We start from the raw sequence: 16,508 nt of genomic DNA, 5'->3' as shown, positions 1-16,508 counted from the left end.
ATCCTGGGATGAATCCTGCATCAAGCTTCTTGCTCAACTGGGATCCTGCTTCTCCCTCTGCTTACTGTTCGCCCCTGTGTGTGCTCTCTCTCTCTCTCTCTGATAAATAAATAAATAAAGATATTTTTTAAAAAATTTTTTAAATGTGTATGGACTCACAAAATAGCTCAAAATGCATGAAGCAAAAATGGAAAGTATTGAAAGGAAAAATTAACAAATCTAAATTTAAAATTTACAAATCTAAAATTATAGTGATAGGTGTATAGTGATATCTCACTGTTGTTGTGATTTCCATATCCCTGATGATTTTTGATGTTGAGTGTCTTCTCATATGTGTGCTAGCCATCTGAATGTCTTCTTTGGGAAAATGTCTGTTCTTTTCAAGTGCACATAGAACATTTATCAAGACAGACCATGTAAATTTAAAGGATTGAATTCATACAAAGTATGTTTTCTGATTAGAATGAAATTAGAAACTATTAACAGTCACATCTGAAATAATCTATATATTAGGAAACTAGACAAGACACATAATTTATAGGTCAAAGGAGAAGTCACAAGGGAAATCAGAAAATATTTTGAACAAAATGAAAATGAAATAGAACATATCAGAATTTGTCGTGTACACCTAAAGCAGTGCTTAGAGGAAAAGTTAAAATACTTACATTTGAAAAGAAGAAAAATAGAAAATCAAGGGTGTTACTTTCCATTTTAAGAAACTAGAAAGAAGGAACAAATCAAATTGAAATCAAGCAGGATGAAAGCAGAAATCACTGGAACAAAAAATAGCCAAAAAATAAACATAATTAAGCCCCCAACTTTTTTATTTCAAAAAATAGATAAATTGATAAACCTTCAGCTAGATTAATTAAGAAGAAAATAGGCACAAATGATCAGCATCTGGAATAAATGAGAGGACATCACTACAGATCCTATAGACATTGAAAGGATAAAATTAAATATTATGGTTATTATTACTAGTGTCATATCAATGTAATGTCAATAGGTTTGACAATATATATGAAATAGAAAAATTATTGAAAGACATATGCTCCTAAAAGTGACTGAAAAAGAACTGGAAAATCTGAATAGCTTCATCTCACATTGCTGGTGAAATCTACCAAATACTTAAGAAGACATACCAACTTGACACAAACTCTTCCATAAAATGAAGGAGAAGGGAAAACTTTCTAACTCATTTTAGGAACATTACCTTGACACCAAAAACCAGACAAAGACATTATGAGAACAATATCCCTTGTGAACAAAATCTTAGGGAATCACATACAGTATATTTTACTATAAAATAATGTACAGTGATCAAGTAGTATTTATCCCAGGAATGTTAGGCTTGTGTGACATTTGGAAGTCAATCTATATGATTTGCCCTATGAACATTATAAAGGAGAAACATCATATAATCATCTCAGGAGATGACACTCCATTGATAGAGAACAGTCAATGAATCAACACCTCTAACTGCCGTCACTCTTACCAATCTCTAGAGTCTGAAGCTTCAGTTGAGAAGACCAGAAAGGCCATACTTTATGGTACTTACCATGAGTTTGAGGTGCTTAAGGGAAAGTCCCCAGCTCAGTGTGTTTACCACCCTTGATTAAAGACAAGTCCTGGAGTTTGGTAGAGCATAAAAAGAAAGAGTTCACTAAAGCTTTTAATCCTAGCAGTTGTTATAAACAATAACATTTTAAGAGAGCTTAAAAACAAGGTCTATAGGGTGTTCAAAAGAAGGGAACAAGAGTGAAACCTGTACCTTCCGTTATAGTGTTTTGAAACATGGCAAAGAAGAAAGCCAGAGCTGGGGGCGGGGGTACAGTTGGACGGAGGCCCATAGACATTGTGTTGCACAGTAGTCATGGCCACAGGTGGCCAAGAGTTGATGGAAAATGGTGACTTACCACTTTGAAGAAAGAAATTATTCCTACCTGTATACATTTCTATTGGTGCTATAAGTAATTGCCACAATCTTGGTGGCTTAAAATAACACAAATTTGTTATCTTATAGTTTTGGAAATCAGAGGTCCGAAACAGGTCTCAGTGATGAAATATCATTGTCAATAAGGCTGCATTCCTTTTGGAGGCTCTAGGGGAGAAATTAACTTCCTTGCCTTTTCTAGCTTCTGGAGGCTCCCTCATGACTTGGCTTGAGGCCTGTTCATCCATTTCAAAGGCAGCAATGGCTGGTTGAGTCTCATGCTGCATTTTCCTGACTACTTTTTTGTCACGTCTCCTTCTCCTGCCTCTCTGTCACTTATAAGGACCCTCATGAGTACATTTGGGCTTCTGGTTATTCCAGGATAATCTCCCAATCATGAGAACCTTGATTTAATCATATCTAAAAATCCCTTCTGCCATGTGGTGTAACATATTCTCAGGTTTCAGGAATGAAGACCTGGTCATCTTTGGAGGCCATTATTCTGCTTAGCACATTTTCAATGGAAGTAGAATTAGAAAAATTAAAAATATGAGAAACATGTAAGGCATTTTTGTGTGAAGGGAAGAAGGAGATAATTTGGAATATGATCTTACATGGTAGACTACAGCAGGGAGAGAGTTAGTTACACCGAGCGCCCATTTCTCGTGGGGTCAAGGGGTATGAAGACAGTTGCCGATGTGAGCAATGGGGTCTCTGAGGAACTGGCAGAAAAGTAAGCCTGAACAAGAAGCAAGGGAGAAGTTTTCCAAGAGGACAATGGCGTGGTAGAGCCTCACAGAGGCAGGGTGTAGAGTGACAGTTCTGAAGGGCACATGGAGACTTTGGTAGCATCTGAGGAAGGAGCAGGTGTCACAGTGGGCTTGCCTCAGATGTGCCTGTGCTGTGGTTCCCTGAGAGTGGGAGAGGGGGCGCTGCTGAGTCCCTCACGGGTCTGCACTCCTCTCGCAGGTATGCAGGATTCCTCCTGGACGAGGACATCTTCCATGGGAAGGAGTTTGTGGACAGTCGCCCGCTGCAGGCACTGGTGGCAGGGCTGAAGGCCTACAGTACCTGGGAGAACGTCAGCTGCCTGCAGGACTGCCGCGAGTGCACAGGAGGCATGGTGAGCTCTGCAGGCCCCAGAGGTGCCAGCCCCACGCCCCCAGGTCCTCCTGCTGTAGCTCAGGTGATGTCAGCACTCTGCGCCTGTGAGCAGGGCATCAGCTTCAGGGGGAAACCCATTGTCTTCGTGACCCTGGGTGCACCAACCAGCCTTGCAATCTGTACATCTACCTCCTACCATGCTGCGTAGGCTGATGGGGGACCCCTGCATTTGTAAAATGCTAGCCCCCATGGCCTGGCCCATGGAGGCCTGCAGTAAATGTCATTAACTTGGTGGTGGCTTCATTGACAGTATGGAGAAGGTCCAGTGGGGTCAGATGATGAAACCGATTCTCCAGTGTTTGAATCCCTTGGGAAGAATGCAAGAAATGACCCCGGGGTGGGGGGATGGAGAAGGGTGATTAGCCCCAGAAGAAGGCAGAAAGGGATGTGCCAAGCATCTGGAGACTGTTTCGTGTATCCCCAGCCCTTGGCCTTAGACTGGATTGTGCAGTGCGGGGCAGAAGGTATGAGAAATCTGTTTGAGTTATTGAACAGTTGAGGGGAACTCTGAGAACAGCTGAAATCTGTGCCCGATTCCACCACAACCTGAGGGCAGGGGTCCCTTTTAGGATCTGGGGAGTCTCTGTATCCTTATGGGGGCTTGGAGCTGGTAAGAAGGGGAACCCACGTAGGGTCTGTGAGGGCATGGCAGGTTGGATGTGGGGTTTGCAGACCTGTAATACTGTGGCATGGTAAGGCTACGGGGATTAGCTGTGGTGGCAGCCGGGGTTCATCCTCAGGTGACAGTCCTGCATTCGTGACCCCCAGGGACTACACTCCTTCACTGGCATGTGGGATGGATGCAGGTTCTGCTGGAGCCTTCAAGAGACATTTCCTGGAGGAAGGAGGGGAGGAGCCCCTATTGGGTTTTTGGCCTGAGCTTGATCTGAACTTGGCTAAATATTATCCTATCAACAGTGGCCCCAAACCTACAGAGGAGGATGACGAAGTTTAGCCTCAGTGAGAAGGGATCAAGAGCAAGTTAAAGGCAAGGATAGAAAAGAAAAGGGGAAGGATAAGTTTCCAGAAAGTCTGCTGCCCTGATGCTCTGTTTCAGAGCCAGGACCAATGGAGGGGTGAGGAGTGAGGGATGAAGGGCAAGGAGTAAGGAAGGGCTGGACCTTCACAATAGGCACAGCCTGAGATTTTCTCCCACGTGAACAATACGGATGGAAATGAGGGCCTCCTGCGGAAGCCAGTGTGATCATTTCTCTTAAGGTGGCTGAATAAAGATGTGCCCATGAGGCAAGGAGGCCTCAGTTAGTTAGGTGTACACTCTATGTCCGTGACAATGGTGGGGGCGATAGTGGTGGACTGCTTTGTGCCCATGGATGTTGCATGTGAGTCCACATGAAAGGAAAGAGAATGCAGAACAAAGTAACAGCTGGCACTGGGGCACAGCTGGACCAGGCGCTGAGGTCCTCTGAGGCAGAGAGGTGCCATGGCTCATTGTGACTTTCCTCAGTGCCCTGACAAGGTAGGAGGCTCTTGCCACATGGCTGGTTTCCAGGTGTAGCTCCAGGGACGTGGCCATCTCTTGGAACAGGAGTTTGCTGGCAGCAGTTAGGAACAGGACTCTTCTGGGCACAGCAAGAAAGTTGAGCTTAACAGGTGGGAGGTAAGACCGGAAGTAACCCCTCTGGCAGGGGTAGCCCACCTACGGGGGGTTGGGACTCTGCTAGGAGTGCTGAGAGATGCAGATATTGTGGCTTCTGACAGGTGACTCAACCCAAGGGTGTGCTCAAAACCCCTGTGGTCTTCTCATCTTCCTCCCTTGGCTCATTCCTTGTGATGCATTTCATGGGCTGATGTGCCCAGTGGTTTCCTGCCCCTGGACCTTCATATCCTCCCAGATGACCTGATGGACAGACAGGATGGTGGACAGATGGACTGATGGAAATAGGATGGTGGATAGATTGGTTGATTGAATTATTGCCCCGTGCATTCATTATCTCTGATAATTTAGTTTCACTGGAATGTTACTAATTTGGCTCTTTGGGATTTAAGACTATGTATTTGAAAATGGAAAAGGGAAAAAGGCTGTTATATGTCTTACAGGCATTGACACTTAAAAAAGCAATCAGTTCTTCCTGTCTGCTTAGCTTACCTCGTGCCCGAGGGAAAGATTCAAGACACAGCAGCCTCCAGCGTTTGGTCTAGGCAAGAGTTCAACATCCCAGCATTGTTGCTCTTAAACTGTTCTGTACAAACCTTTGGATTCTGAGGTTCTTTCCCTCCATATTGAATGTTTCCATACCAGTTGGTGGTCTATTTTAATAATATTATCATGTGCATCAGGAAACCAGGAGAAAGTCTTAGGGTGGCTCTTTCTGCAGAAGTCTCAGCAATTGTTGCTTTCTTTGGGTGATAGGTTGAATGTTGCAAGAGTGACATTTAGTTGCTAAAAGAACATACTGCTAAGAGAAGCATAGTCTGTCACTTTTTGTGCAGAAAGCCTGGGATAAATAAGATCTCATACAATTTTTTTTCCAAAATTAGATCATCAAATGCATGATACTGGTTGGAAGTTACATAATTCATGTTCATGCAAGCATGTCATTGCCTTAATGACTTCTGATTAAGAGTCATTGTTCAATATTTCTTTTTTTTTTTTTTTTAAGATTTTAGTTATTTATTTGACAGAGAGATCACAAGTAGGCAGAGAGGCAGGCAGAGAGAGAGGGGGAAGCAGGCTCCCTGCTCAGCAGAGAGGACTCTGGGATCATGACCTGAGCCGAAGGCAGAGGCTTTTACCCATTGAGCCACCTAGGCGCCCCCAGTATTTCTAATTTCTGTCTGTGTGTAGAATGGTGTACAAGGTACATGCTCCCTGTCCTGAGGGCCAGGTAATGCAAGGCGGGACACTGAACTGCGTGGCCCTAAGATTTCAGTCAAATGAGTTTTCGGGGACTCCCACTCAAACCAGGTTGAAGTTACATGAAGTTACTCTCCTGATTAAAGCAGCAAGACACCCGACATCAGTCGATGAGAGTGAGGAAATAAAATAAAATTAAATTAAATTAAATGAGACTTATATTTGTCTCAGTTTACTACCTCAAGAGTTTCTACACCATGCCTTCAGAGGGGCAACCAAGACAGAGCCCAGGGGACTCCCTGATTTGAAGACACCATGCTGAGAGTTGAGGGAGACAAAAGCATCTGGAATTCATGGGATAGAGTAGAAGACAGAAGAGAAGTTGTTGGTCAGAGAGAGAACTCAAGCATCTGCAGGGTTTCCCTTCAAACATTCAGCTGAGTGCTGATTATTGCATGTGTGTGAGGGAAAGAATCACCTGGAAGGTCTGGAGGGAACAGGATCATGTCCTCACATGGGAATGGGAACAGTGCCTTTTCTCATAAGCCAACCTGGAATACTTTAAGACTCAGCCTGAGAAAAAAAGAAAAGTTATGTATAAAAGAACAAAGTTAAGGATGACAGCAGATTTCTCATTGGAAAAAAAAATAAAAACAAGAAGTGGAGCGACATTTTAAGAAGTACTGAAGGGAAAACATGAAGTTAAAATTCTATACTCTGAAAAATTATGTTTCAAAAACAAAACCATTATAACAAAGATGTGTTTGGACTTGCCAAAGTTAAAAGGATTCATCACCTGTAGACTTTCATTATAAGAAATATTGAAGGAAATTCTTCACACAGAGAGAAAATGATATTGGATAAAACTATGGATCTGCACAAAGCAATGAGAAGTACCCAAAATAGTAACTTTCTTTCTTTCTTTTTTTTTTTTTTAAGATTTTACTTATTTATTTTAGGGAAAGAAAGCACACAAGTAGGAGATAGGGACAGAGGGAGAGAGAGAATTTCAGGCAGATTCCGCACTGAGTGGGGAGCCCAATTTGGGGCTCGATCTCATGATCCCGAGATCATGACCTGAGTCCAAATCAATGGTCAGTTGCTTAACTGACTGAACTACCCAGGTGCTCCATAACTTTCTTAATATATAAGATTTTTCTTAGTATTTGAATCTCTTTAAAATGTAATTGAGGTACGCCTAGGTGGCTCAGTTGGTTAGTGTCTGGCTCTTCATTTCAGCTCAAGTCATGATCTCAGCGTTGTGAAATGGAGCTTCAAGGTGAATTGTGTGCTCAGGAAGTATCTGCTTGAGAGTCTCTCCCTCTCCCTCTCCCTCTCCCTTTTAACCCCCCCACTGATGCACACACACACTCTCTCTAATTAAATAAATAAATCTTTAAAATGTTAGGTAACTGACTCTCTTAACAAAAATAATAGCAATGTCGAGTGAGTTTTATAACATATATAAAAGTAAAATGTATGGCAAAATCACATAAAGGCCAGAAGGGGATAAAAGGAAGTACACTATTGTAAGGTTCTTATGCTATATCTGAGGTGGTATGATATCACCTGAAAGTAGACTGTAGGAAGTTGAAGATTTCTATTCTAAACCCCAAAGCTACCACTAAAATAATACAATGAAGAGTCATAGCTTATAAGCCAACATAGAAGTTAAAATGGAATTCAGTACTAAGTCCAAAAGAAGACGAGAGAAGATGAAGTAGGGGAGAATGAAGAGATTGTTGAAATATAAAACAAATAGCCATAGGGTAGATGTAAACCAAACCATGTTCCTAAACACTTTAAATGCAAATACCCCAATTAAAAGGCAGAGATTGCCAGATTGGATAAAAAAGCAAGACCCAACTATATGCGTATGAGAAATACATTTTGAATAGAAAGATCCCAAGAGGTTAAAAGTAAAAGGATGAAAAAAGATATGTCATGCTCACACTCATCAAAAGAAAACTGGAATGACTATTAATATCAGACAAAGCAGATTTCAGAGCCAAGAATATTGCCAGGGATAAATAAGTCCATTTCATAATGACAAAAGGGCCAATTCAAGAGGATATAACAATCCTAAACCTAATAACAACTTTAGCAGGCTAACAATAAGCAGGTTACTAACAACCTTAGCTTCTTTGGTCATCCCCACTTTGCCGTGAGGAAACAGGGGCTCCAAGCAGTTGGACTTGCCCAAGCTTCCACGTGTTGCCTGAGGATTTAAGGCCTGATTCATCTGACTCCAGAGTCCATGTCGGTATGGTGAAGCTATGCCCGAAGGCAGAGTGGGAAATCACACTGAGGTGTTTGGGAGGCTCTCCAAGGAAGTAATCTCACCTTTACTGGGTAGAATGAACAGATAGCACTGGGTGAATGGGACCCCAGTGCCCCCTGCCCCCACACTTAACCAAAGACGAGGTCTGAACTCCGGGGCACTTAGTGCCTCTGGAACTCCAGACCTGCCCTTCCAAGTGATTCTTCATGCTGATGAAAGGCAGCCTCTTCCCATGTCAGACACAGCATATGTGGGGGCCCAGGATCCAGGGGCTGCGGGATCCTCTTTGCTTTTTATTGGCTCTAATTAGTTAATACTCATTAAGCATTTTCTATATATGTAGGCATCTTTGTAAGTGCTTTATATATAGTAACTTAGCTATCTCTCAAGTTAGGTGAGTACTATTATCAGACTGATTTTTCAAAGGAGGAAACTGAGGCCAAAAAGAGATTAAATAACTGGCCTAAGGTTAAGGGGCTAAAAAGTGGCAGAACCACGCTTTAAATGCAGAGAATCTGTCTCCAGAGGCCATGCACCTAGCCACTGTGCCATATGCAAACCAGTGTGTCCTATGTTCCAGAAAATAGCGGGGTTCATGTTAATGGGGTGGGCACAGTCTGAATCCAGCATGCCACTTTGCAGCTGTGGGACCTTGGGCAGGTCCTCTTCCATGCCTGAGCCTCTAATGAGTCTTGCTGAGCTGCTCAGAAGTTAACATGAAGTTGGATCCTCCTGTAATGGGGGAGGTTGATAGGCAGGACCAGACCCCTTTCCTCTCAGACCCTCTCGGGTGATTCCTGGCTCCTGCCCTTTAGTGTAGGGCTGAGGGAAGTAAGGCGGGATGAGGTTACATTACTCACCCCATACTTCCTTGGTAAGTCAGGGAGAGGCTGGGACAGGAGCTGGGATAGCAAAGCCTAATCCTGGCACACAGCCGGCCGGCACTGTTCCCAATGGCGAGTACTGTGTGCTTACACATGTTCTGCATTTTGGCTTTTAATCTCAGTGTGTAAGTGAAGAATCCAACTGGCCTCATTTGGACACAAAGAAAAGCCTTCACCTGCCCACATGGGAATGCTGGGAGTGAATTCTGCAAGCTCTGAGTGGTCACATGACCCGGGCCGCGGCTGCTTGTCTTTGCTTCCACCTTATTTCTTTAAAGATTGATGGAGTCAACCAAGTTCTTAGGACTGTTGCCATTTAACTGTACTTGTACATTGTCTCTTTTCTCCATACCCAAGCAAACTCACATTGAATTTCCTACGTTGTCTGAGAGAGGAATAGGGCAGCAGAACCCCGAATGACAGAATGGTCTTATGGGGCTGCGTCATGAAGAGGGGCAGGGTGATAGGTGGGGGGGAGAGCACTCATCACCAAAGGGGTGGGATCTCTTGGTCAGGGCTCTGTGACCCTGGATCTTCCCACTGGGAGCCTCAGGTTCCTTATCTTTTAAAGCCTTGCCCATGATAGTCTCTCAGTAAATGCTAGAATCTCCTCGTCTTTTTTCCTGGGTGTGATTGCACTGAAGGATCCACCTCGACCCATTAGACTCATGTGGGAGCTGCCTGGCTAGTGCTCCTCGGGGTGCAGGTTTGGAGAGTAGAAGCAAGTCACATCCTCAACAGATCTGTCTCCAAATCATCGGGGTCTGCAAAAACGGGCTTGGGATGAGGATAGGCTGCATGGTTCCTGCTACTCCTGTCACTGCAGTAGAACTTAACAGAAGCTCTAGCTGTTGACCTTGGCCCTGCACAGCCAAATTCTTCACAGGGACCTGTTACAGTATCCTTTTGCCCTTGCACGTTCCCTGTACCTGAATGCCCATGGCCAGGAGCCATGCTGTTTATGTTGTCCCCCTTGATATCAAGACTGGGAGATACCACTCCTGGGCTCACTGGGCCCTGAGGATTGGCCTCCACAACAGGATTTCAGGCTCCTCTCCATCAGGGTCCCTCTGTGAGAGCCTTCTCATTTCAGCCCCTGGCTGCTCCATTCTGTTTCAGAATCCTCTGTGGGAGAGCAGAACTGGCTGAAGCAGAATAAAGAAATTGCTATACAAAATTGGAGCAAGGGCAAGTCTCAGAAGAGATCTATGACCCAGCCTGATGATAAGGTTATCAGCAAACATGCACTGACCATTCCTTTCATGTTAGACACAGAGCTGCTGTTTGCTGTTTGGAGATGTCATCCAGCTGGGCCATGACTGAGTCAGTATATTTTAAAGATTGCATAAGAGAACATTAAAACAATTACAAGTGTCTGTAAATTTAAAAAAAAAAAAAGTGATATGATGCGGAGCCCCTCAGTTATTTAGTAGACTTAATCCTAAAACTAATTTTTCAGGGAGATTCAACACGACCTCATTTATCTGGCATTGACCACTTCTTGGAACAGAGCCAAGGCCTGAAATAAGCAAAACAGAACTCTGGGAATCCCAGAGAGATGACGTGAGGTCCACGAGCTGAAGCTCAAACCCTTACTCATTCCTGAAGGAGCCTGGCCAGCTTCCTCTGGGGCCTGCTCATGCTTGTTGACTCTCACACTTGGTTCCTGGTTTCCTGAGGTGCTGCTGCAGAGTAGTAATGCTAGAGGGACTCTGCATGCAAGCAGTTAAGAATGCTGGTGACCAAAGAAGAGCCAGAAAAATGAGAAAAACCAGACTCAAAAATCCAAGAGTGCCATGGGCCAAGGAAGAATCAAATCTGGTGGAACATGAGGTCCTCTGGGCAGAGTGGGCTCAATGCTGGAAGGCAGGCTGGTGCAAGGAGGATAGTCATTTGAGGGTCACCCCTCTGTCCTTTGCTGCAGATTTACTATCCCTGGAATGAGAGAGAAAGCATTTCTTTAACTGCCCAGCTTTTCATAGCAATCCCCTGGATGTGTAACTCTCGAAACAGATAAGGGGGTCAACCTGACTTGCATCTAGTATGGTAGAGACCATTTTGCTACCCATCCAATTTCTTTTTCTTTTTCTTTTCTTTTTTTTCAGCATAACAGAATTCATTGTTTATGCACCACACCCAATGCTCCATGCAATACATGCCCTCCATAATACCCACCACTTGGCTCCCCCAACCTCCCACCCCCCCACCCCTTCAAAACCCTCGGTTTGCTTTTCAGAGTCCATAGTCTCTCATGGTTCACTTCCCCTTCCAATTTCCCTCAACTCCCTTCTCCTCTCCATCTCCCCATGTCCTCTATTTTATTTGTTATGCTCCCCAAATAAGTGAAACCATATGATAATTGACTCTCTCTGCTTGACTTATTTCATTCAGCATAATCTCCTCCAGTTCCGTCCATTTTGATACAAAAGTTGGGTATTCATCCTTTCTGATGGAAGCATAATACTCCATAGTGTATATGGACCACATCTTCCTTATCCATTTGTCTGTTGAAGGGCATCTTGGTTCTTTCCACAATTTGGCTACTATGGCCATTGCTGCTATAAACATTGGGGTACAGATGGCCCTTCTTTTCACTACATCTGTATCTTTGCAGTAGTGCAATTGCAGGATCATAGGGAAGCTCTATTTTTAATTTCTTAAGGAATCTCCACACTCTTCTCCAAAGTGGCTGCACCAAATTGCATTCCCACCAACAGTGGAAGAGGGTTTCCCTTTCTCCACATCCTCTCCAACACACATTGTTTCCTGTCTTGCTAATTTTGGCCGTTCTAACTGGTGTAAGGTGGTATCTCAATGTGATTTTAATTTGAATCTCCCTGATGGCTAGTGATGTTGAACATTTTTTCATGTGTCTGACAGCCATTTGTATGTCTTCATTGGAGAAGTGTCTGTTCATGTCTTCTGCCCATTTTTTGACATGATTATCTGTTTTGTGCGTGTTGAGTTTGAGAAGTTCTTTATAGATTCTGGATATCAAACTTTTGTCTGTACTGTCATTTACAAATATCTTCTCCCATTCTGTGGGTTGCCTCTTTGTCTTGTTGACCCATCCAATTTCTTAAGAAGAGACAGAGCCAAGAAAAATCCTGGCTGGTCCCTGGGTCATGTGGAGCTTGCTGTGCTGGTGGAGGATTCTAGGTACGGAGGTCATGGATCCAGCTGGCTAGTGTTGCGCATGTGGGTGGGGTAAGCATGAGCTGGGCTTCATCTTAATACCAAATAACTGGGTAACTTTACTGGGTCATGCCAAGTCCCTGGAAGGGGTTCATGTATGGCCCATACTCAGAAGGGGTCCCAGGGTCTGGCAGACCTCCTAAGAAGAGACTGGCTGGGATCTAAGTGCTGACCTCAATAGAAAGGCCCTCTCTGTGGCTGCTATGACACCTTCTTCAGTCAGACTCTTTGCTCAGCCCTGACCTGATTTTTCTAGACCACCAGTGGGTCTGTGATCAACTTCTTCCCTTTCCATTTCATTGATCAGAGGACCCTTTCTCTGGACAGAGTTAGGACCTTCAAGAACAATCTCAACATTTTGGGACTGTGGAGTAAATCCTACGTTTCTCCCCATTTCTGCTGTCACTTTCTGGTCATTATGCAGACAACAACCAGTTTGATTGTAGGGATTTAGAAAAACAGCACAGTAAAAATACTTTATGACGATAAATTATTTCCCAACGTTGAAAGAACCTTGCTCAAGATTAGAGGAATCAGCTCTCTTTTTTTTTAAAAAAAAAAAAAAAAAAAAAAGCTCTCTGTTTTTGACTCCCTGACATTCTGAGTCTCTGCTAGGTAAAGTGTCAGGGCCTGTATAGGTGTTAACACCTGTAATACTCCCAACAGCCCTATGAGCAAGAATTATTATCCTCACTATTTTCCCATGGATTGAAGAACTAAGGCCAGAGGTGAGATGCTGTTTCTCCAGAGCTAGTAGAAGATGGAGGCAGGTTCTGATTCAAGTCTCCCAAATCCAAGACTCTTGTTTTTGATTCAGGAGCTTACTTTTTTGGGGGTGTGGGATGACGGCTTTGTTTCTGGCCCCTGGCTTCCTTGTGAATCAGTGTCCTATGCTGAGGCCCTTCATTTAACATAATCCATGATTTTAAAACAAACCTTTGTGTTTTGCTGTCAACCTGTGGTCTCTGGAAAAAATAATTTCCCTGTGAGAAAATCCAAATGTCATATTTGTGCATGTCTTATGTTAGTAGGTCTTATCTCATCAGGTAAATTAGAGTGGGAGAGTTGCAGGCAGTAAAACTGACCCTCATCACTGATAAAGAAAAGAGAGATTACCAAAATGACCCAAGCACAATCCATTTTATTGCTAACATTCTTTTGAAGATCTCAGCCTAAATTTCTTAAGGACATAAAGAAGGCGATTATAAATTTTATGTGGCATGGATAACATTCAGACATATGAGAAGATAATGGATAAAGCTGGCATTGATCCTAGGCCAACGTGCCAAATTTTTAATCTACTGTATTCTCATTTTACCCTCCCTTGAGATGGTTCAGAACACTCCAGAAGGATTCACCTATCACACCAAGGAAATAAAGAGGGGGGAAAAAATGAAGCTTCACAGGTTGACTTTCTCATGTTATGATCATCTTAGTTAAAATCCTTTTGGGTGTGAGTTAGAGAGACTCATTTCAGACTTGCTCAGTCGAGAAAGGAGAGTACAGATTAAGAGAGAGAGACAGAGAGCCAAGAGATGAGATGTGTTCTGGAATCTGGGTCTCACAAGGACCAGGAACTGGGAAAGGGTCTGGAGGTGGGGCAGCAACTTCTCTTGGGTCCGATAGTCTCAGCCTTTGTGGAGTGTCTGCTCATTCTTGTTCCTCTGCATTTGTGGCTGCCCTTTGGCTATGAAGTTTAGAGCATCTCCATTCCGGCTCTACTCCAAGATGGTGTCTCAAAAATCTAGCCCTGAATCCCTGGCTCAGTTTGGGTTGTAATACTTCCCAACTTAGTCATTTTTGGCTCAGGAATGGTGTTGCATATCATGAACATGCCTCCCGATGCTTCACTAGTATGGGTAGTAAGACAGACATGGAACAGATATATATATTATAGTATATGTGATAGCTTTCAAAATATTTTCTAACTAATCCTTTCATGCTTGTTTATAGATATGGAACTCAACTATTTATGTTGATCTTATATCCAGCAAACTGTGAACTGCCATAATAATTCTAATAATCTGTTTGTAGTTTTTTCCACTTCCTGTGTAGACAGTCATATCACTGGTGACAAGTGATGGCTTGTTTCTTCCTTTACAATTATTTATATTTATTTATTTGTCATATTATGACAAATAAGTAACAAGGACCTCCAGTGCAATGGTTGAAAGAAGTGGTTGATAATAAGCACCTAAATTTTATTCTTGACTTTAAAGGACCTGTACTTCCTGTTTCACCATTAAGGATGTTATTTGATGTGGGTATGTTGCAGATATTCTTTTCTCCCCAGTTTTATTGAGAAATAATTGACATACATCACTGTATACATTTAAGGCATATAGCTTGTTGGTTTCATTTACATATGCTATGAAATGAGTACCACAATAGGTACAGCTAATGTCCATCTTCTCATGTAGATACAATAAAAAGAAAAGAAGAAAATAATAAAGGAAAAAAATTTCTCCTTGTGATGAGAATTCTTATAATTTTATACTTTTAACTCCTTTCCTATATATCATATAACAGTTTTACCTGTATTTGTCATGTTTGTGTGTGTGTGTGTGTGTGTGTGTGTGTGTGTGTTTTAGTTTTAGTTTTATTTATTTGACAGACAGAGATCCAAGCAGGCAGAGAGAGAGGGGGAAGGAGGCTCCCTTCTGAGCAGAGAGCCTGATGTGGGGCTCGATCCCAGGACCCTGAGATCATGACCTGAGCCGAAGGCAGAGGCTTTAACCACTGAGCCACCCAGGTGCCCCTGTATTTGTCATGTTTTATATCATATCCCTAGTACTAATTTATTTTATAACTGGAAGTTTGTACCTTTTGACGACCTTCCTCCAATTCTCCCTCCCTGCCTCTGCTAATGCCAAGTCTCACCTCTTTTTTCTGTGACTTTTTTTTTTTTTTTTAAGATTCCATGTATAATTGAGATCATACAGTATTTGTGTTTCTCTCTCTGACTTATTTCACTTAGCATAATGCCTTCAGGGTCCATTCATGTTCTGCAAATGGTAGAACTTCCTTGTTTTTTATGGCTGAATAATATTCATCTCTGTGTGTGTCTGTGTGTGCATGTGTGTATACAACTTCTTTATCCAGTCATCCATTCGTTGACTGTTTTCATAGCTTGGCTATTGTAAATAATGTTGCTATGAACATGAGGGTGCAGATATCTTTTCAAGTTAATGTTATCATTATCTTTGGATATATTCCCAGAAGAGGAATTCTGGATCATGTGGTAGTTTTATTTTTAAGTTTTTAAAAAGATTTTATTTATTTATTTGACAGGCAGAGATCACAAGTAGGCAGAGAGGCAGGCAGAGTAAGAGAGGGGTAGCAGGCTCTCTGCTGAGCAGAAAGCTCGATGCGGGGCTTGATCCCAGGACTCTGGGATCATGACCTGAGCCGAAGGCAGAGGCTTTAACCCACTGAGCCACCCAGGTGCCCCTATTTTTAATTTTTTGAGGATCCTCCATACTGTTTTCCTTAGTGGCAGTACCAATTTATAATTCCACCAGGAATGCATGGCCCTTTTCTCTCCATCCACATTGGCATTTGTTATTTCTTGTCTTTTTGGTGATGGCCATTCTAACTAGCATGAGGTGATGATATCTCATTATGATTTTAACTCACATTTCTCTAATGACTAGTGATATTGAGCACTTTTCATTTACTTGTTGGCCTTTCATATGTCTTCTCTGGTGAAATGCCTACTTAAGTCTTTTGCCCATTTTTTTAAATTAATTTTTTATTTTTTTAATAATATATAATGTACTTTTATCCCCAGGGGTACAGGTCTGTGAGTCGCCAGGACTTTTGCCCATTTTTAATTGGGTTATTTGTTTTTGGGTTTTCGTTTGTTTGTTTGTTTGCTATTGAGTATGAGTTCCTTATCTTTTATATGTCAGGTATTAGCAGCTTATCAGATATATGGTTTGCAAATATTCTTTACCCATTCTATAAGTTGTCTTTTCATTTTGTTGATGGTTTCTTTTATGGCACAGAATCTTTTTAGTTTGATGTAGCCTCCCTTTATTTTTTATTTTGTTGCTTGGGCTTTGGTGTCATGTCCAAAAATCTTTACCAAGACCCATGTCAAGGAGCTTTGTTCCTTCGTTTTTTTCTAGAAGTATCATGGTCTGTGCTCTGACATTTAAGTCTTTAGTCTGTTTTGAGTTAATTTTTGTGAATGGTGTAAGAGCAGTAGGTCCAGTTTCATTCGTTACATGTGAA

At 42.5% G+C, this 16,508-nt stretch overlaps 1 protein-coding gene across 8 annotated transcripts in view; it reads left to right on the top strand.

Moving 5' to 3' along the window:
- Positions 1-16,508, top strand: part of ACOXL (acyl-CoA oxidase like) — a 349,566-nt gene that overhangs the window by 181,231 nt on the left and 151,827 nt on the right. For all 8 annotated transcript variants that reach the window (XM_059188392.1, XM_059188391.1, XM_059188389.1 and 5 more), the window contains one exon: positions 2,903-3,056. In XM_059188392.1, the coding sequence (XP_059044375.1) occupies positions 2,903-3,056 (154 nt within the window). The remainder of the gene's footprint in view (positions 1-2,902; positions 3,057-16,508) is intronic.

Source organism: Mustela lutreola, chromosome 9 (genome assembly GCF_030435805.1).
Source record: "Mustela lutreola isolate mMusLut2 chromosome 9, mMusLut2.pri, whole genome shotgun sequence".
Taxonomy (NCBI): domain Eukaryota; kingdom Metazoa; phylum Chordata; class Mammalia; order Carnivora; family Mustelidae; genus Mustela; species Mustela lutreola.
This window is presented reverse-complemented; position numbering and strand designations above follow the sequence as displayed.